We start from the raw sequence: 20,472 nt of genomic DNA, 5'->3' as shown, positions 1-20,472 counted from the left end.
CCAGACATGCAACAGATTTCCATTTGCAGAAGGGTATCCACCACAGTTACCTACAGACCCTCAATTTGCCACAGCTTGGACAAGAACTACACCAGTATGAAGGTCTATTTTCAAGATGACCTTCAAAATTATCTTGTCACATCTTCCAATAGTAGCTAAGTGAAATTTAAACCTGGAAATAACCACTTAGAGGTAAAAATAAAAGCCCAATACTTGACACACAGATGCCAGTGCAAAACTGAAGTTTATTTACTTGAAGTAAACAGTTACACAGTGTAATTTAACTGTACAAATTAACAGCTACTGAGCTATTCTTTAGAAAAAAATTACCCACCTGTTAAGTTTTAGTCCATTAAAGCAATACAAAAATATTTACAAATATACACAAGATTCCATCTGTGGCTTCTGGATCACTGTGCTTTACATCTGAAAGAGAAACCTAAGATTCCAAAATTAAAGATATCAAAATAAATACTCAACATTAACAAACCCTCAAGCTGATCAGAAAACTTCAGACCTCACTACCCAGGTGTTGTTATACTGCAGTCTGAGAAGAGTGAGCTATCCTAGCGTGCTCGGAACAGCGTACATTTGGGTGAGAAGTTTAGGAACTTTTTCTCCTCCTTCTTGACAGGAACCCACTGCCCATAGGGACTTCCCTTTCTGTCATCTTCTCTTCCTGGAGAAATTGATGGTTCTTTAACAATATGGCTCGCTGGCTTCTGTTGTACTGGTTTTGCCATTGTATTCTGGAAAATAAATTAAATTTTTAAACACTAGAAAGATAAAGAATGTACAAAGACCCAACAACTTCAAGAGGTTTACTTGTATTGACAACACACCTAACCGATCCAGAATGCTGAATAACCACCCCACCCCAGTTCTGCATTAGTAAAACATAACCAAAGATGCAACTTTCAGTGTAAAACTGAATGCCAGAAACAAAAAGTTCACAGGCACTGAACATTATGAGCACAAGTGTCTACATCCACTTTAAACACTACTGTAGTACATTTACAGTACTGTAGTGCTGCAGTACTGATCCAACTCCTTCAGGAAAGGAATTGTGAAACCCTTCCAGTGTTACCATTACTAAGATGTTTGATTTGGCAATCACTGCTGTGGAGACTGATAGAGGAGGGATCAATTATGGGACTTCCATCTTTGGAAACCACACTTACATTAGGGCTGAAAGAGATGCTCCGTGCAGTTGCTCTCTCCATTCCACTTTTGGTTATGACTTCTGTCAGTCCTTTGGGTTGCTAAAGAAAAGCACACAACACTTCAGTGGCAGGATACACCACTCTCTGCAAGTTAAGGCAGCCTTTAAAGTTAACAACTTTCTTTACTGTTGTTTCAGATATTTACAACAAAAGTAGCCAGAAGCTACCAAATGTGCCAACAGATCAGCACTGAGTTCAATTTGGAAACCAGTATTTTTAATCAAGATCCTTGTGCCAATTCAAGGACCTGATATGACCTGAAATCCATGCCCCAGTTACAGTCTTAAAGAGTGTTCAAATGATTCAAAGCATGGAATGCCATACAATGAAATGTAGTGTCAGAATAAGTCGCATGAAGTTCTGCACGTTAATCCTGCAGAGCTTTGGATAACAACAATAAACTTATCTGCAAGTGATGCAGGCCTCTTCTTCTGTACTCTCTCAACATCTGGAATATATTGCATATATTATGAAAGGGATGCCTGTACCATTTGTCTAAAACCTTTAGCAAATTTACTTCCATTTGAAATAGCAGCATTGGACAGATGTAATAATTACTGTTGTTTTGTACTTAGTATGAATCAGATTAACACAACAGAACACAGTCAAACTAGAGCTCAGTTTAAGATGCTGAAGTTTCTCCCTCCCTTAAATTCACAGCAGCTACAGCCCACGAGACCCTTAATTACCAACAGATTTTCTTCATCATGTCTGGAACCATAGTCATGATTTCTATAAGACAGAAATAAAGCATGTAAAATGCATTGTGTGTTTGGGTATGTAACTTCTGGGAAATAGTTTATTACACATGACAAGCTTTTAACTGTTAGAAAAGGTAGGAAAATTAAGAAGAAAAAAAATAACAGGTTTGCTAAGGAGTCTCCTTGTTTTAGGTTGAGAAAAAAAAATAGTTTCTGTAATGAGCAGTAAAATACTACCATCAAGAAGTTGGAAGAACTACAATTCTCTCCCCTTCCTAATGTTACAGCACCAGGGGAAAGCCTGCATGTAGCACTGAGCCACAGCACAGCCTGGGTTGGAAGGGACCTTAAAGATCACCCAGCTCCAACCCCAGCCACAGGCTGGTTGCCACTGGGACCCCATCCAGCCCAGCCCTGAATCCACTGCCCTTCAGAATCCAGTGTACTTGCAGTGAAAAGCAAAGTCTACAGTGGTTTCTACAGCACTTTTTAGCATTCTGGTAAACTTCAGTTCTTTGTTCAGGAGTTTGAACTTGTAATTACCAACTCCCCAGTAAGGAAAAAAGAACCGTGGCACATCCATGCAGACCACAAGTCCTTAAGTGATCACCTTTTCACTCACAACACTCCAGTTCATACTTACCTCATCTGAATCCCCAGAGTCTTCATGTTCTTTTTTAATATTGCTGCTCTCCTTAGCAGCAGTACGGATCTTCAAGCTAGCAGGCAAGACTATATTTTCTGTTCCCAGAGCTTTTGCAGCATTAGCCTTTGCAATTTCCAGAAGTTCCCTCTTTTCTAAAAGAAGAGTGATATTGATTTTTAACATGAGGTATGCATACATTCAATACAAACCTAAAAACTGCAGCTATTCTGCCTCTGCACTGAAGCATCAACTCTGATGGATTTTCATCTCAATTTGGGAGATTTAGCTTCAGCTGAAATACAGATATGCTCTGATCTGCTTACTGTTCCCCCCCCCCAAATACATTTTTTATAGATGTACCAAGATTTCCTTGCAATTTGCTACCACCATTTATGCCCTATAAAGCAACTACAGAGACTGCAATTTATCTAGTTAATAAAAGCCCTGTTTTCAAGTGCTCACACCCAAAGTCTCACATTACCTTTCTCACTCAGGTGCAGAGGTGACCTACTCCGAGACCTTGTTCGTGACCTGCTTCTCCAGCTCCTGTAAGCCTCAGGATACACCGTCCTCCCAAACCCATAGCTTCTTCTGCCTCTTGAACATGACCTGCTTCTTGAATAGGACCTTCTGAAATAGGATCTTCCACGGGACCACGACCTACTGCGCGATCTGTACCTCGGAGGGGTGCGGTGGTACCTCCTGGAGTGCCTGGAGTGGTACCTTCCTCTGTATCTCGTGTAGCCACGAGATCTCGAGCGGCTTCTGGAATAGGAACGGGAGTATCTTCTGTACCTTCGGGATCTGTACCTTCGATCCCTAGACCTGGATCTGGACCGGCTCCAGCTCCTGGAAGAAGCTGATGAGGACGTACTGGAACTGGACTGTGAGCTGCAGGAGGACCGACTGGATGACCTCGATGATGACCTGTCGCAGCTTCTCTTGGATCTCAAACAATTCTCTGTTTTCTTTGGTGAATTGAGAGTCAAATCATCCATGAAGTTCGCCATATCGCTGTTCTTCCTGGTCATCACTTCTTCCTTGCAGGTACTTTCAAAACCCGATTCTGTTTTTATTTTTGTTCTGCAATATCCAGTCTCTGTTCCTGGGCAAGGGAGAGAAGAGAAGCAAATGAAGAAGCAAATCATTTACACACAGCAATTTCCATATACACCACCACCAAATATTACGACACACAGCACACAAGGAAGAAGTTCAAGGAAGTTCAAGTTAAACGCTGACAATTTTTCCTGACAATTATCAGGATGTTTTAAGCATGACATTTTTTAAGCAGCATCATTTCCTGTTCTGTGGTCAGACTTCTGGAACACGCTGTCCAGGAAGTGGTCAAGAAATGTTTACATCTTGTGCTGAAGGACATGGTTCAGTGAGGAGCTACTGGTGGTAGGAGGATGGTTGGACTGGATGATCTTAGAGGTCTCTTCCAACCTTGGTCATTCTATGATTCTGTATGAAAGTTTAAGAAGGCTTTAGTGTAAACCACGAGTAGTTCTTCCTGGAATTTTGAAAGGTTTGTGCTGGCTTTAATACCCTTCACACAATTTCTGTTAAGAAGATGATAGTTAGTATTATTTACCCCAAACAAAGTTTTCAAGGTATTCAAGCTCCCATCAATTCTAAGTGCAGGAGGTGCAAAACAGACATCTGCCTTCCAGGTCAGAACAGACTTCATGCTTTACCTCCACAGTTCTATGTAAGTACAACCAATGACCACAACCACATCATACTACTAAACTACACCTGTAAGGTCTTACACATTCTACACACCCTGTGAAAAATACAGCTAAGAGACCAAAGGATGTGACTTCTTAAGGGAATAAATAAAAACAGCTTCACCATTCAGTACATCTATATTATTAGCATTGCGTTAACGCTCAAAGTTTGCCTGCTGAACCACTGACCTTGGATTCATTATTTACTGCCAATAAGAGCTATCAAGCCAACTGTAAGAGCTGATTAAGCTCAACGCTGTTCCTCAAGCAAATGAAGGAGGCTCCAGAGAATCACAGAATGGCCAGAGTTGGAAGGGACCTCAAGGATCATGATTCTCCAACCCCCTGCCACACGCAGGGCCACCAACCTCCACCTTTAACACCAGCCCAGGCTGCCCAGGGCCCCATCCAACCTGGCCTTGAACACCTCCAGGGACGGACGGGGCATCCACAGCCTCTCTGGGCAGCTGTTCCAGCACCTCACCACTCTCTGTAAAGAACTTCCCCCTGACATCCAACCTCAATCTCCCCTCCTTCCACTTCAAACCATTTCCCCTTATCCTGCTCTTATCTCCCCTTTCCAAGAGTTGATTCCCCTCCTGTCTGTAGGCTCCCTTTAGGTACTGAAGGCTGCAATGAGATCACCCCGCATCCTTCTTTTCTCCAGGCTGAACAAGCCCAGCTTCCTCAATCTGCCTAAGCAGAAGCCAAGGTCATGGGCACCGCTCATGGCAGGGGAACACCCCAAGTATCTCCCCGCCGTCCCACACCCAGCTCAGAAGCCAAGCAGGGCTTCGCGTGAAGCCACAGCCGGCCGCTTACCGCTGGGGGCCGCCGGACATCCGCGCTGCTGACTTCCGTGGGACCCGACGGCGCTCCTGCAACGACACAACGGCGAGTGAGTTCCGGCCGTAGCGTAGCATAGCATAGCACAGCTCAGAACAGCCCGCAGCGAACACCGCACTCACCCCCCTCACCATCCCCTCCCCTCTCTCCCTTCCTCCCTACTCACCCCCCCCTCCCACCCCCATCCCGCACACCGGCCCCACGCAGCTCCTCGCCCCCCCTCACCCGCTGCACGCAGCCGCGCCCCCCCCGCACGGATCCTGCTCCGACGGCGGCGCCCGAGGTGACAGCCCCGCTTCGTGAGTCACGCCCATAGCGAACGGCCGAGCCCGGGGAACGAGCCGCGATCCGAACCCGCAGACCTCCACGCAAACGCAGCCACCCCAACAGCGAGCGGAGCGCCGACTGAGAGCGGCCTCGAACCTTCCAGAACGTCACTCCTCGCTTACGTAACGGACGGAACGGCGCATGCGCGGGCAAGGCGCCGGCTACGCGCACATGCGCACTGCGCGCAATCGCCCTCTTCTCCCCCTCCCGCCCCATGCTGCGGTGCATGCGCAGATGTCCCCGATTTACGGCGTCCTGCGCGCTACGCGCGTGCGCACTGCCGGCGGGGAGCAGCAGCTGAGCGCCGCGCCTGCGCACTGAGCGCGTCGGCGGAGCGTCGGGCGGCGGCAGCCGTGAGGTGAGCGGCGGCTAGTGTGAGGTGAGCGGCGGCTCCGTGCCTCCCGTGGTGCCGGCCGGGCGGTGGGACCGGGCCGTTCCCCGTTTGAGGGCACTGAGATGCGGCTATGAAAGCTGTGAAGGATTTTTCCAGTGACGGAAATGTGATGTTTTGTTGTTTTCTTGCGTTCCTCAGAGCGTTGAAAGATGTCCGGCTTCCTGGAGAGCCTGAGGTGCTCGGAGTGCGTGGACTGGGGGGAGAAGCGGAACACCATCGCGTCCATCGCCGCCGGAGTGCTGGTGTGTGCGGCTGTTAGCACCGAGCCCCACGGCAGAGTGCTGGGCATGGAAAGGAAGGCTCCCCGTCACACGGCTGTGGGGCACAGGGACCACAGCCCACCCCATAGCCTTCCCCTGCGCTGGGCTGGCTGCTGAGAAACCTCCGGGTGTCAGCAAGGCGTTGGTGCTGCCATCCCTACAGGGGGGATTGTGGGGTGGATGAGTGGAGGTGGGCTGAGAACTTACAGAGAACTTACAGAGGGATCTGGACAGGCTGGATGGCTGGGCTGAAGCCAACGGGATGAGTTTCAACGTGTTTAAATGCCGGGTCCTGCCTTTGGCCACAACAACCCCAGGCAACGCTACAGGCTTGGGGCAGAGCAGGTGAAGACTGCATAGAGGAAATGGAGCTGGGCTTGCTGATTGATGCTCGGCTGGACGTGAGCCAGCAGTGTGCCTGAGAAGGCCAATGGCATCCTGGCCTGCATTAGAAATAGTGTGGTCAGCAGGAGCAGGGAATTGATTTTCCCCCTGTACTCTGGTGAGGCTGCACCTCAAGTATTCTGTCCAGTTTTGGGCCCTCACTGCAAGAAAGCCAGTATTCAAAGAAGGGCAGCAAAGCTGGTGAGGGATCTGGAGCTCAGGCCTTATGAGGAGCGGCTGAAGGATCTAGAAGTGTTCAAGGCCAGGTTGGATAGGGCCCTGGGCAGCCTGGGCTGCTATGAAATGTGGAGGTTGGTGGTCCTGCATGTGGCAGGGGGTTGGAGATTCATCATCCTTGGGGTCCCTTCCAACCTAGGCTGTTCTGTGATTCTGTGAAGGAGCTGGGATTGTTCAGTCTGGAGAAGAGGAGGCTCAGGGGAGACCTTATTGCTCTCTATAACTACCTGAAGGGAGGTTGTAGTGAGCTGGGGGTCGGCCTCTTCTCATATAACAGTGATAGGATGAGAGGGAATGGCTTCAAGCTGTGCCAGGGGAGATTCAGGCTGGATGTTAGGAAATATTACTTATCTGAAAGAGTGGTCAGGCACTGGAATGGGCTGCACAGGGAGGTGGTGGAGTCACCACCCCTGGAGGTGTTCAAGGAACATTTGGCAGAGCTCAGACCTCGCTGTTCCCTGGGGTCAGTGCTCGGTCTGGTCCTGATCAACATCTTCATCAGTGACCTTAATGAAGAGATAGTGCTGATGGTAAGAGGCTGGGAGGAATGGCTGACACACCTGAAGGCTGTGCTGCCATTCAGAGAGTCTTGGACAGACTGGAGAGCTGGGCAGAGAAGAACTAGATGGGTTTTAACAAGAATATTGCACCTGGAGAGGTGTCCACGTGTGGAGCCCCCAGTACAAGAAAGACAGCTGTTGGAGAGGAGGTCACAAAGATAATCAAAGGGCTGGAGCACCTCCTCTATGAAGACAGGCTGAGGGAGCTGGGCTTGTTCAGCATGGAGAAAAGAAGCTGCGGGGTGACCTCATTGCAGCATTTCTATACCTAAAGGGAGCCTACAGGCAGGAGGGGAGTCAGCTCTTGGAAAGGGGAGATAATTGCAGGACAAGGGGAAATGGTTTGAAGTTGAGGGAGGGGAGATTGAGGTTGGATGTCAGAGGGAAGTTCTTTACAGAGAGAGTGGTGAGGTGCTGGAACAGCTGCCCAGAGAGGCTGTGGATGCCCCGTCCATCCTTGGAGGTGTTCAAGGCCAGGTTGGATGGGGCCCTGGGCAGCCTGAGCTGGTGTTAAATGGGGAGGTTGGTGGCCCTGCCTGTGGCAAAGGGGATGGACTCGACGACCTCTAGAGGTCCCTTCCAGTCCCTACAATTCTGTGATCTCTTACAGCAGCTAAATCGTGGGGTTTGTGTTTAGCTTGTACCTAACTAAGCTGATAGCAGAGGCAGTCATGCTGTAATTTATTATTTTTTTGGTCAAAACTTTTCTATCTGTGTTTTAAACTGCTACTTTTGCTTTTAACAGTTTTTTACAGGTTGGTGGATAATCATAGATGCAGCTGTGAAGTACCCTACCATGGAAGACTTCAACCATTCATATCACGCCTGTGGGGTTATAGCCACCATTGCATTCCTAATGTAAGTGCAACGTCTTGATCAGAGCTGTGTACACCTAGAAATTTGGTGAAATTCAGAATTTTTTTTAAAATGTAGTCTTTAAATCGGGAGATAACTGAAAATAACAAGTCAGGGTCTGAGCGTTGCTAATATTATGGAATGGTTTGGGTTGATGGGGTTTTAACAATCACCTTGGTCCAAACCCCCCACCATAAACTGGGACACTTCTGACCAGGCTGCCTAAGACCCCCTGCAGTTTGGCCTTGGGCACTGCCTCTGTGCACCCCCAGCTCTGGGCAGCAGTGCCACGGCCTCGTTGCCCTCTGAGTGAGAACATTTCTTCCTAACATCTCATCCAAATCTCTTCTTTTAGCTTAAAAGCATTCCCTTTTGTCCTATTCCTGCACTCACTGAAAAAGGGTTCCTTCCCTTCTTACGGTGGGGGCCCCAGAGCTGAATGCAGCACTGCATGTGGTCTCATGAGAGCAGAGCAGAGGGGGAGAACTGCCTCCCTCGAGCTGCTGGTCATGCTTCATTCGATGCAGCCTAGGATCATGTGCCTTACATTTGTCTGTGGTAAGGAGCCATTAGAAATGGAGTAGCATACAGATCAAAGCATTAAAAGTGGAGCAACGCGTTTAAGTTTTAGCATTGTTCCGCATTCTGAAAAAATAAAATACATCTAAGAAATGCATTACTGTCTAAATGAGTTTCTGAGAAGTTTCTCCTCCTGTTTTATAAACATTTTCCTTCTTGCTTTATTTATCTTTACCCTCTGTCATCCTGTTTGTCACATTCAGGATCAACGCAGTGTCTAATGGACAAGTGCGGGGTGACAGTTACAGCGAAGGCTGCCTGGGACAGACAGGTGAGTGGTGTGCACACAGAAATACATGCAGTCAGTCATCCTTGGAAGAGCTGTAATAGCTGTACCAGGGTGTGCACTGGTTTATGGGCATAGCTGGAGTGGGTCGCATAAGGTGCTCTGAAACTGAAGCATCTTGAAAGTTACTGGTGTCTGTACCCAGGGATGGGCACAGAACATCCATGTGTCTTTTTTAAGGTGCTCGGATCTGGCTCTTTATTGGCTTTATGATGGCTTTTGGCTCTTTGATTGCTTCCATGTGGATTCTGTTTGGAGGATACGTCGTTAAAGGTAAAATACAACATGAAGCATGGCCTGACCCTTTCTAGTTCTTCCCTATCCATTTTTTTTCTTTTTTCTAATGTCTGGAGAATTTTAAGATCCCATTTCTGTTATTTAAGCTCATGTCAGTCTGTTTTGTAGGGCACAAACCTTCCAGCTAGCCTTAGTAGAAACAGAAGGCTGAGTCAAATGGGGAACTGCACTGAAGTAATTGAACTGCTTACGTTATATAGGAATAATTCTCAGCAAACACCTATTTCCAGAATTAAAGTGACCCATTTTGTTGTTCCCCAAGCCTGTACATTAAGCCAGCAAACTGCTTGTAGAAGTTCACACCTTACTTTATACCATGGTAATTTTATGAAGACAAGTCTTGAGAAAGTCATAGAAACTGCAGCAGGTTCCTCTTGGCAGGGACACATCAGCAGACATAAAGCTGTTGCTCAGCCCTGGATATGAATTTCATGCTCATTTAGGGCACAGTGGTTGGGTTTTAATTTATGTTCTCTTTAGTCTTGGCATTGCTCAGGTCACGGGGGATTTTCAGGGACACCTGGGCACACTGATTTCATGCCAGTGCTCCATTCTGTGGCTTATCATCACAGAGAATGCGCACATGTTTCTGTATCACTTTACACAAGTGCACTCCAAAAGTGGGTGTGCAATCCCACACGACAGTGACAGTCTTCACGAGTGTTAGATCTGAATGCACATCCTTGATTATTGTTTCAGTTATTTGAAAAGCTGAATGAGTGAGGGGGAGGCACAAAAGCCATTGAAATTACTTTGCAGTGGGGGTAACAGATGGGAGGGAACCATCTTGTCAGAGAATGAAACATGCAAAAGGTGCACAGTGCTCTCTTAATTCTATGAGATAACAACCCATCTTAGGGCAGATTTGTTCTGTGGTAGCAGCTGGACTCTGTTGTGAGATGGGGTCTCTGAAGAGAAAAGGACTTCTGAAAAATTAATGGAGTGTTTTGTTTTGTTTGCCTTTAGAGAAAACAGTCGTGTACCCAGGAATTGCTGTTTTTTTCCAGAATGCATTCATCTTTTTCGGGTAAGCTTCTCATCCTTTGTTCATTTCTTACCTAATTGGTTTTTAATGATCAAAACCAAAGCTTGCTGCAGTCTGGGTTTTATTTCAGCTCTATTTTTTTGCAGCTAGATGTGGGTGAATAAAGTGCTGCTGAGGGCACTCAGTGATCTGCCTGTGTAGCTTTTGTTGCAGGAACAGGACGTGGGTTCACAAATACTACAACTTGCTCCCAAAAATAACGCATTGAAAATATTATTTGGTATTTAATCTGCCCCCTTATGTGCTCATATGGCTTTCTTGTTTCAAACAGAGGACTGGTCTTCAAATTTGGCCGCACAGAGGATCTGTGGCAGTGAGCACACACTGATGGAAGCGCATTGGCCATGTCATTTTTTAACTGTATTCTGGAAATTTTGTAAAACCATTTTGTATACAGTGCCCTTCAATTGTGTCTAAAGGTAAAACATGGAGAAGTGAAATCATAGCACTAAAAATCCTGGTTGTATTATTATTATTTTTTTTTTTAAAGGAAAAAATACCCTAAAAACAGTTATATTGATTTAAATGTTGTAATGTTTCTGACATGTAAAACTGCTACAAGTAGCAGTGGAAGTCACTTTTGTATGATGTTTGCTATAAGTAAATAGAATAGTGGAAGATTAATGCATTTAACCATGTAACACTTTCTATGATATTTACAACCCAAGTCCTACTTGCTTTAAAACAAATTTTTAACATATATTTATTAAGTATTTCCTATATCTGGACAATATAAACAGTTCTTCACTTTCAAATCTGACTGGTTTGTGTTTTTTCCTGCATAAAGCTGTGCTGCTTTGGACTTTGTTTTTCCCTGAGTGGTTAATACAATGATGGTGAGGGTAGTGAACAACTCACTGTTGCTGCAGACACTGTGGAGGCACAGGTTGAAGTTATGTACTGGTTCTGCTGTAAGGAGCTCATCCACAAAGCTTGCTGTAAACTTAATTCCTAACCCCAATAAAAAGAGGGAAGAACGCTCCTCAGCTGGAGTTAAACCAGGGACAGGCCTTGCAAGAGAGATTTCTGATCCATATTCATTTGAACTCTGAGATACAAGAGGAGCTGTTTTGCCCCATCCTATGCACGCATCTGGGTTACTTGCTCAAGAAATCAGGGAGCAAAGAGATGTGAGAGAAACAGAGGAATGAACCACTATTCCTTACACCACTCCTGCTGGAGGACAGCAGAAGCACGTAAGAAGTTACGTTCATTGGGTTGCTGGAATGTAGGGGACTGAAGGTCACAAGTTCAGCCTGGATTACAGTACTGCCAGGGCAGTAATGTGCTAAATGTGTGATAAGGAGGCATATAAATGTGTAGGTATCTGTGCTGAATGGCACTGTCAGCTGGTAAAAGCTGCATTGCAGCTGATAAATAAGTAGATCGCTGGCTATTTTGTGAAATAAACAGTGACGCTTCCTCTACAAGTTACTTGGAACTCTGTCTCAGCTTCCTTTAATTGCAGTACTGCTTTGTTTATTCCCTAATGAACAAATTAGATGTCAGCAAACATTGCAGCGACCATCAAATACTCCACCTCTTGTTTTCAGTGTTACAGTTTGCCTCATTCCTTCATTTTTAAGCAAGTGTGATGAGTAAAAAAAAAACAGCCAAGGTTTCACTTCTTTAATTATTAATAATTAAGCAGTTAAAGAAAAAAATGTCAACTATTTTGAAATGAAGAAAAAGCTTAGGACCACCATCCATTTAAAAACACGTTTGCACAGCCTCAGACTGAGCAGGCTGTGCCTCATGCACCAAACCCCTGCATGCAGGAGTTACTCTACAAGCACGTATCTGCTTTAATTCATTCAAATCAAAGGTAAGGCCTTTAGCTGGCAGTGTTTAAGGAACCATTTCCAGATCTTTTTCCAGGCTGACCACCCCCCAGTACAAACCCAGGAGGTTCTGCTTGTCATTTTTTGCCATCAGATCTTCCAAATCTTGGTTGAGCCAAGAACAGATTTTTCTGATAACGCGATTTCAGTCTGGCACAGTGTGGAGTTCTGGCTGTGATCTGGCTCAGTCATCAAATCTTTGCTTAACAAGGCCTTCACCAGAACCTAATTGAACTTATAAACAAGAACTTCAGTCTCCACTAGATCAGAGTAAGTGCATACTGCACAGATTTGGACTTTTAAACCCTAATACAGCTTTAAATAGCTTCCAAGCATTTTAATGGATAAGCCACGACAGCAGCTTTCTGTACACATACTACAAAAATATTTAAGGTAAAATCATCAAAACGGAAAAGAAAACGGGTTATACATTCTCCATCTGTAAATATATGTGCTAATTGTTCAGAAATAATGAACATTTTGTTGCAAATTTTTCACATGTCCATTGGGAAGGCTTTTTTAAGCGTGCTAATAATTAAGTGGTGTTTCATCATAGTTACTCATTTTCTTTAATGACAAATATACAGATCTTGGTCAAGTCTTTCATTTAGGTTCATCCATTCAAAATCCAACAGCCAGATGAGGAAACTGTGAAGACAGACATTCTTGTATCAGAACATTTTATCAATCAACATCAAATCAACACATGGTGATGCAGAACCGTATTCCAAATTCCATGGTTCTGTAGAGGATCACATTCAGCACCTAAACGTGCACAAGCTCTGTGTTTATGCACTCAATGCCCAGTGAAGGCCAGGAGTTTTCATAAAAAGAACCTTCCATCCATAGAACTGCTTGTAAAAACCCTATTCTTTGACACCCCAAGGGACTGTCTATGAAACATAGGTTGTCTGAGCACGGATATTATCTGTTACAACAAAGATCATAGACTTAGCCACGTGCCCACCAACAGGAATGCTATCTGAAGAATACATACTTTTATAATACTCAGGCTTCAGACAGCTGAACAAACGGGGCATTCAAATGTACCCTGGAATGGATGCTCTGTGTACTGCCACGTGGTGAATCTCACATTGAAAAGAAACTTACCTCCCAATACATCTGGTCTTCAAAATACTTGGAGACAGGGATGGGCTTCAATAGTTTGAGGTTTAGGATTAAACCTGGTTGTAAAAACACACATATTGGATATACATCTACGCATGTGTCATGGAAAGGGGAAGGCTGTGTAACTGAAGGCTTCTTGATAACACACATCCAAATGTGACATCGACTAAAACACAACGTCAGAACAAAACACTTCAGCAGAGCCCTGTGACTCGAGTTGACCTTAGGAACAGAGAAGCTTATAGGTAAAAACTCATTAAACAGCCTCCCAGATTCTAAGGATACATGAAAAGTCTTTAACTTCTCACGTGAAAGCTGCGTGTTTGAAGCAGACAGGCTTAGCAGCACTGTTAGTTTGGGTTTTCAGTACATGTAACCACTGAATGATTGTTTTAGTTGATCATTTTTTAAAAAAAACCCATCAGCTCTTAACTACACTTGAGCTAATGCAAAGTTGCAGATCAATTAAAGCATTTTAAAAGATCGTTTTAGAGCATTTTTAGAGCAGCTTTCACCTCAAACCAGAATTAGCAGCTTTAAAACGACTGCAGCTGCCATAAAACCAACAGTATGTCATGTGAGGAACACATGAGCCTTGATGATCCCAAAGCCCCAGCAACCAAAGGAGCAGGGTCTGCCTCATGCAAGCTGCTGACATGAGTGGAAGTCTGCAGATTTACAGCAACTGGCCTAAGAAGTGAGAAGCTCTGGGTAGCATTTTTCTGTGGCCAAGACAACACCAAAACATAAATGTGTTTTCTTCCTCACACATCTCATGTCTGTAATCTGAAGGCAGCTGTTAAACATCTGCAGAATACATTTCACCAATGAAAAAAAGTTGCTGGTAGGTTACGTTGAATACATCTCTTCTTCAAAGCCTATCCAGAAGACTTCATGGTGTTCATGTTTCCAGCTGTTTCTTCTACATAACTCCTTATCCACAGAAGCACACATTAGCACCCCAGTTACACTGGTGTCTTTTTGCAAAGGACGCTGACACAACAACAGCTGCAATAGGAAGACACAGCCCTTGCCCCAAAGGAAAATGTGGAAGATGTTACTGAAACGTGGTTTTCGTGCTTACCTGTAATAAGACCTGTTATCAAGGCAACACTGATGGTGAAACAGATGGCACCGATGTTCAGTATGACCTCGCAGTCAAAGCTGAAAAGCAAAACAAGTGTTTCACCTTTGACAGTTGGTGACTCCAACGTTCAGCCTGTGGGTGTGTCTGCCCCAAGTGGTCCCTGTGCACGGATCTTCTGTCAAAACCTCACATCACTGTCACCATTTTCAACTCTATACAGCTGCAGGTGGATGTTTTAAGAGAGCTGAGCAGAAGCCTACAACCAAGTTACGTTGCGCTGTGATTCATTCCTGTGTAAGCTGAGAAAACCAGAGAACTTCTTGTATGATACAACATGGGCTTGGTTTGTGAAAAGGAGATGGTATTGCCAGGTCATGAAATCCTATGGAGAACTGTCCTTCAGTGAGCCCTCTGTGTGGTGTTTCCCCAAGCATATTTCCAGTTGGGTGTCCAGACTGGTGTCAGCCCTTGCCTGTATGTTAAAGACTCTTTTGGATAAAATTCATCTTTTTTTTTCCTCCCTTGTTGTAATAGTATACAAAGCTTTCCCAAAACACCTGGGAAGGATGCACTTTCCCAGCCTTCATCTCCTACGTACACTGCTCTTAAGATAAAGGACCAAATTTAGGACTAAAACCTAACATAATATGATTTATTTGTGAAGACTTCCAAGCCTTCTGTATTTATGAGAATTCCACTCAGGGCACCCTCCAGTAATGATTAGATAAACTTATTACACTTAAGGACAAACATTTATGTACCTTAGTGATTTAGTCTCGATTACACACAAAAGAACTTGGGCAAGAGCTCCAAACACAGCAGGCAAACCAAATGTGAAATGAACTCCAGATGCATCATGAATCTTGAGAGTAGGGTGCAAGCAGCTCTGGGAAGAGGAAAAAAATTAAGTGATACTCAAGAACACGAGTTGATAACTGGACACTGTCTATCTTAGAGTTAGGAAATGAACTTTGGTCTCTTAACTTGCAATCCCACACCTTGGTCAAGACTTCAGGTTTAATCTTCTCAAAAAAGAGGTTTACCTTGAGGTATGTCACGTAGGAAAATAAGTTTACAGAAGTTATACAAAAAGGAATTTCAGGCTTTGAGTGCTACCTGTAAACAGAGAGATCCAAGTATGCTCATCACACTAGCAAGGAGACCCAAAATCATTGCAATCCAGGGATACTCGATACTCTCTGCTGCATAACCAACAGTAACCCCACCAGCTAGTGCTGCACTGTGGATATGAGTCTGTAAAACAAAGTAACAAAAACAGAGAGAATTCAGTCACTGCTTGTTCTGTAACAGTACATGAGGGTGATTTTGGACTTCTGTATACTCTAAGTTACCATCAGAGAATACCATTTCTAACTTACAGTTTCTTCAGTCTTCTGCTTGGCAGCCTAATGATGACTGCCAAGCTGAAAACTCAGATTTGCTTTTATTTAATAGCTATTATACCCTTCAACATATTACTGAGAGTAACAGAAGAATAGTTTTTCCATACCATGATTTTCCCTCATGTCTTACCATCCTGAATTTTCCATCCTTTGTGATCAGACCAGATAATGCAAAGGCAGTTACAGCACTCACTGCAAGTGCTAAGCAGGTGTTAAAGATCACTTTGTGTTTTTCCACAATCAGTGCAGAATTGAAGCTTGGCCAGAACACCCAAAGAAAGAGAGTGCCTTGGAGACAAAGACAAGCAATTATTATTACCTACCCTAAAACACAGTGTATCTACCATAGGCTGTCTCTGGATGATTCCAACCCATATTTCTGCATTCATTTCAACTTCCTCATTGTGACCAAAGAGTAGTTCCTGTCCTTTGCAGTGCAGACAGCCCCAAGAGCTGCCTGCTATACCAACATCTTCCCCAGAAACGCGGTGTTGCACACAGCACTGCAATGTCATACGTACAGCCAGACCATGTGCCTGCTTCTATCCTGTTCCCCACCTTTCAGCAGGTTTTTATCTTACCACTCACAGGACTAGGCAGGGACTGCATTTTCATATCACTGTACAGCACCTTGATGTTAGCAAACAGCATTTCAGCCCCACATAGGAACTCTAAGCACTACTGAAATACAAGTCATAACCTCAGCGCATGGCTCCCTGACCAAAAGGTCCATACAAGCCCCAAAGAGACAACTTAATTGAGAGAGGGCAGCAGTTCACCTGCAGTCATGCTTTCCTCTTGCTCTCACTGCAATCTCTTTTCCCAACTGAAACATTAAACCAAATGCCTCACCCAACATTGACAGTAAGTCCGATTTCGGAGTACTCGCATTCTTCTCAGCCCTTGGTGATGGCTCAGAGAAACGTGAGGAGACAGCCAGACCAAAGTATGCCCCAAACAGGTGAATGTGCATTATGCTTACATGATTTGAGACCTGCATCAGTAGATGAATTAAATTTGTAACCAATCATATGCCACAGGAACCCTTCAGTGCAGATTCTGAGATAGTTAACTCATGCAACCTCCCTATGAAGAATTTGTCAAAACAGTCACTTGGTTTATAATTTAAGCATGGGTTTTTAATGCCACATTAATTTATCTGAGCTCATAAACACACAGTTCGTCTACAAAGAGCTTGGAGTACATTTACACTGTGTGTTAAATGCAGCTCTGCCTCTGCTGTCCACGGTGAGCTCGTGTATCAGTCAGTGGAAATAGCAATGTTTCCAAAGGCTGTGAAACTTTCACCCCAGTTACTGGGAAATCATACTACTGTACCTCCAGGATATACGTGTTGATCCATCTGCTCATACAGAAAACTATTATCTCTACAATTGTCATCACAATTGATTGCATGGGATTAGTCTTCCCAAGTACAGCTCCAATGGAGATGATCACAGCAACCATGCTCATAGCAGCTTCTACTAGGCTGTAATGAAAGGAAGGAAAGAAAAGAAGAAAAAAAAACCAACAATTCCATGTTGGGACCATATTCAGGCAATGAAGAAAGAACAACAGACAGCAAAATGCACTTAACCCTCCAAAAAGTCTGCAGATGACCATGTTAATTCACAAAACAATCATTGCAGCAAGGCATTACCCCAGAATAAAAGGCATCAGCAGCTCCAGGTGATTCCAATTCTAACAAGAACTCATTACCTTTCCAGACTACCTTTCAATTTTCCTTCTTTCAGGAAAACTGATACGTTTTGCATCAGAAGGGAGAACTGGACACCAAGCACGATGATCAGGAGGTTGAATCCCACGCTGCTAAAACTGTATCGTTTCAAAAACATCAGGAAAAAGCCAAATCCAAAAATCAGCATGTGGCTGACATCCTGCCAAGCTGCGTGACAGAAAAGAGCAGAAGAGCAGTGAAGTGATTCAAGCAGACTGGTTTTAAAAAATGACAATTAACTAAGAAATCTTTCCATTAAAAATTGGGCACCATTATTAACTAGTTTTAAAGAAACCCAGAGCTTGCTTTCTCATCCATAAGGAAACAAAGACGATACCATACTCAAATTTAGTTTTACAATTGTCTCACATGCTGAGACCTTACAGTTCTGCACTCAGAGCACTGCCTGTCCTCAGAAGTTTGAATATATACACGTAGAGACAGCAGAAAACAGATGAGCAATGCAATTTCTATCACGTATGACTTTGTTGACTGCCTTTGCTTTCATATAAACAATGATGAAGAATACAAGCAGGGCAGCAGAAGGGCAGCACAAACGTTCTCACTAACAAAACACAAAACCATCCATCCCAACTCCACTGCAATGCAAAATAAAAGCGTGCATTCAATCCTTCCTTTCACAGCAAGGTGAGCAGTCTTACCTAAGCAGGTGATCGTACGATCTGAGTAGGAGAGTATATGCCTGTCTGAGAATAAAAAATAAGAGAAGACGATGAAGACAGCTTCCAGAGAAAGGATCAGCCACAGCACGCTGCATCGGAAGCTGAGGTAAGTTGAAGGCATTGTGCACCAGATGATACTTAGGCACAAACACCTTAATACTTTCTTCTATAAACAAAGTTTGTGTCGCCTCAAACCAACAGTTAAGGATGAGGGAGGGGGAATAAAAGAGAGATAAAAAACCCGAGAGGCATTGGCAACGAACATTCCTTATCTGGTGCACGTCAGGAGCCCACACTTAGCTGACATGGACTAAACTCAAAAGTACCCACAAACAGAACCATACCAAATGGTCCGTAGTGTAATTCTGCAGGATACCATCCCCACGGTGCTCCAGCTGCTGTGGCTCCTCACGTATCAGCTGAACGGCAAGAAAAGCATGCAGACTTGCAGACTCACAGCAGTGGGATGCTGAAGCTCACGGAATATCATTATTTCTTTACATTGCTTGTAGTCCAGACTACTCCAGAACCGAGCCCCTCCACCACTACCTCAGGAAATGCCCTGCTGAGATTCCGGTTGTGGTTTTCAGCTTTGTTAGGCTACAACACAACACCCACATCCCCATGGGTAACCTCAGGCCTGGAAACTGCAAGCAGACACACTGCAGGCTTTGAACTGAGAACCAACCTGATTGCTTCAGACCTGACCTGCATTCAGAAACGCATCAACTTCTATTGCCACAGCGTGGCTATAAGGCACCCAATGCTTTGTGGGTTCTCAGCCTCTAGGTTGGCACATGCTTTTTCTTTAACTAAGCAGCCACCAAAGTGAACATTTGGGGCACACAAAGGGCTACATGGCAGAAGCTGTTATGTCCCGTGGAAGATCTGATTCCAGCTCCTTTTTGGGGGGATTTGGTGGCCACGTTGGGAAACTCGGATGTTGCTCAACATCAGCTGAGCTGCTTTGGAACACCTATAAGGTGCAAACAGAGCTGGTGGACGCAGTGACTGCATGTGCTCCATCTCCCATCTGCAGTACAACCACCTGGGAACCACACTGAGCATTCAGAACTCCAGCCTCCATTCTGCATGAGTGAAATAAACAAAATCACCCTTTTTTTTTTTTTTTTTTTTTTTGGACATTTGTGACCAAGTCTCCTGCCAGCACAAACACTGATAGAACACACGCCGAAGGCTGTAGCATCACCGCGCCTTTTTGCACAGGACACCTCCTGGGATCCTCCTGCAAATGCTGATTCTGGGCTTTTTGCCTCAAAGTCCCCCATGAACTGAACAGGCTTTAACACCACAGCAGGGCTGCGCTCCTCAGCCCGAGCCCATCCATCCCAGTCAGAACGCATAGGGCCCGCACACAGCCCCGGCAGAGGGGAAGAAGCCAGGCGCGGTTCGAAGCCCCACTCGCACTCCAGGTCGCCACGCAGCCCCGCGCAGCTGCAGCACGAACTGAGGGCGGGGCCGCCCGTGACAAGGCAGGCCTAACCGGAAGGGGCGGAGACAACGGAAGTTCCGCTCCACCTCCGCTTTCCATTGGCTGAGCGCCCCCCCCACCCACAGACCCTGCCTTAGGGACGGGTTTCCCATTGGCTAGCAGCTTTCCTGGGCTCTGATTGGTCCATCTCCAAACACCGTCCGTCTTTGGACCGATGGGATATGGGACAGCCGCGTCGCCCCGCCCCTTCCTGCCCCGCCATTGGGCCGCTCTCCTGCCACTCTCCTGAGTGTGTTTCTTTGCTGCAATCGCTCCGCTGTTTGGTTTTCTTTTTTTTTTCTCCCCCCTCCTCCCTACCTCCTGTGAGGCGTCGGGACAGGGCTGCGTTGTTACGGAAGAACAGCGCTCCCCGAGGATTACGATAGTGATTTGTCAGCGAGGTTGTCAATCAAGTATGAAGGGCGGCCCTTCAGAGCTACGGTGACAGAGGAAATTAAGCCCTCCTTTTTCCGCTTCCGAATGGATAGCTGAGCTGTCCTTTGAGTTTTCCTCCTCTTTCCCATTGGGCAGCCTTGCTGTCAATCACAGCACGGGACGGGAACCAGAGCAGACGGACAGTAGGCGGGAGGAGAGCAAGAACTGCTTCGCGATTGGTTGAAGTGCCATCAATTCACAATTCCTATTTTGCGATGGGCTCTCGTGACCGTCAATCAAGGGCGTGGGTAGGCCGTTCGATGACGCGGGGCGGGACGAATATCGTGGCACT

The 20,472-nt window shown here is 45.3% G+C and overlaps 3 protein-coding genes across 8 annotated transcripts; 1 reads left to right on the top strand and 2 right to left on the bottom strand.

Annotated features, from left to right (window-relative positions):
* Positions 1–225: 225 nt before the first annotated feature.
* Positions 226–5,618, bottom strand: RSRP1 (arginine and serine rich protein 1). The gene is made up of 6 exons (XM_003212513.5): positions 5,375–5,618; positions 5,126–5,181; positions 3,052–3,675; positions 2,568–2,722; positions 1,182–1,262; positions 226–749 (listed from the first exon to the last, which is right to left on the bottom strand). The coding sequence occupies exons 1-6, from the start codon at positions 5,461–5,463 to the stop codon at positions 567–569; spliced, it is 1,188 nt and encodes a 395-aa protein (XP_003212561.3). The 5' UTR covers positions 5,464–5,618; the 3' UTR covers positions 226–566.
* A 79-nt stretch (positions 5,619–5,697) lies between these two features.
* TMEM50A (transmembrane protein 50A) lies at positions 5,698–11,128 on the top strand. Of its 2 annotated transcripts, none has more exons than XM_085208704.1 (7): positions 5,698–5,834; positions 6,009–6,112; positions 8,057–8,169; positions 8,949–9,016; positions 9,212–9,304; positions 10,295–10,355; positions 10,645–11,128. In XM_085208704.1, exons 2-7 carry the CDS (start codon positions 6,020–6,022, stop codon positions 10,688–10,690), a joined length of 474 nt encoding a protein of 157 aa, XP_085064830.1. In that variant the 5' UTR covers positions 5,698–5,834; positions 6,009–6,019; the 3' UTR covers positions 10,691–11,128. The 2 variants fall into 2 exon arrangements, with proteins under 2 accessions (XP_085064830.1, XP_010721712.1); XM_010723410.3 differs by having other exon boundaries at positions 5,717–5,855.
* An 859-nt stretch (positions 11,129–11,987) lies between these two features.
* Positions 11,988–20,259, bottom strand: RHCE (Rh blood group CcEe antigens). Of its 5 annotated transcripts, none has more exons than XM_085208697.1 (11): positions 20,064–20,259; positions 18,233–18,818; positions 17,552–17,738; positions 17,171–17,321; positions 16,685–16,826; positions 15,963–16,120; positions 15,546–15,683; positions 15,191–15,315; positions 14,427–14,506; positions 13,325–13,398; positions 11,988–12,862 (listed from the first exon to the last, which is right to left on the bottom strand). In XM_085208697.1, exons 2-11 carry the CDS (start codon positions 18,372–18,374, stop codon positions 12,836–12,838), a joined length of 1,224 nt encoding a protein of 407 aa, XP_085064823.1. In that variant the 5' UTR covers positions 18,375–18,818; positions 20,064–20,259; the 3' UTR covers positions 11,988–12,835. The 5 variants fall into 5 exon arrangements, with proteins under 5 accessions (XP_085064823.1, XP_019478391.2, XP_085064824.1 ...); XM_019622846.3 differs by having other exon boundaries at positions 18,233–18,277; positions 18,598–20,256; XM_085208698.1 differs by having other exon boundaries at positions 18,233–18,277; positions 20,064–20,256.
* Positions 20,260–20,472: the final 213 nt, after the last annotated feature.

Source organism: Meleagris gallopavo, chromosome 25 (assembly GCF_905368555.1).
Source record: "Meleagris gallopavo chromosome 25, MGAL_WU_HG_1.1, whole genome shotgun sequence".
Classification (NCBI taxonomy): domain Eukaryota; kingdom Metazoa; phylum Chordata; class Aves; order Galliformes; family Phasianidae; genus Meleagris; species Meleagris gallopavo.
This window is presented reverse-complemented; position numbering and strand designations above follow the sequence as displayed.

Excerpts from the sequence above, each read along its gene's own strand:
- RHCE (XM_085208697.1), bottom strand. The coding sequence starts at position 18,374 with ATGCCTTCAACTTACCTCAGCTTCCGATGCAGCGTGCTGTGGCTGATC. Across the intron at positions 14,507-15,190 it reads ATCGAGACTAAATCACTAAG|CTTTGACTGCGAGGTCATAC; the intron begins GTACATAAATGT and ends TTTGCTTTTCAG. Across the intron at positions 12,863-13,324 it reads AAGACCAGATGTATTGGGAG|TTTCCTCATCTGGCTGTTGG; the intron begins GTAAGTTTCTTT and ends CTGTCTTCACAG.
- TMEM50A (XM_085208704.1), top strand. The coding sequence starts at position 6,020 with ATGTCCGGCTTCCTGGAGAGCCTGAGGTGCTCGGAGTGCGTGGACTGG. Across the intron at positions 8,170-8,948 it reads GCCACCATTGCATTCCTAAT|GATCAACGCAGTGTCTAATG; the intron begins GTAAGTGCAACG and ends TGTCACATTCAG. Across the intron at positions 9,305-10,294 it reads TGGAGGATACGTCGTTAAAG|AGAAAACAGTCGTGTACCCA; the intron begins GTAAAATACAAC and ends GTTTGCCTTTAG.
- RSRP1 (XM_003212513.5), bottom strand. The coding sequence starts at position 5,463 with ATGGGCGTGACTCACGAAGCGGGGCTGTCACCTCGGGCGCCGCCGTCG. Across the intron at positions 3,676-5,125 it reads ATGTCCGGCGGCCCCCAGCG|GAACAGAGACTGGATATTGC; the intron begins GTAAGCGGCCGG and ends TCCCTTGCCCAG. Across the intron at positions 2,723-3,051 it reads TCTGCACCTGAGTGAGAAAG|AAAAGAGGGAACTTCTGGAA; the intron begins GTAATGTGAGAC and ends CTCTTCTTTTAG.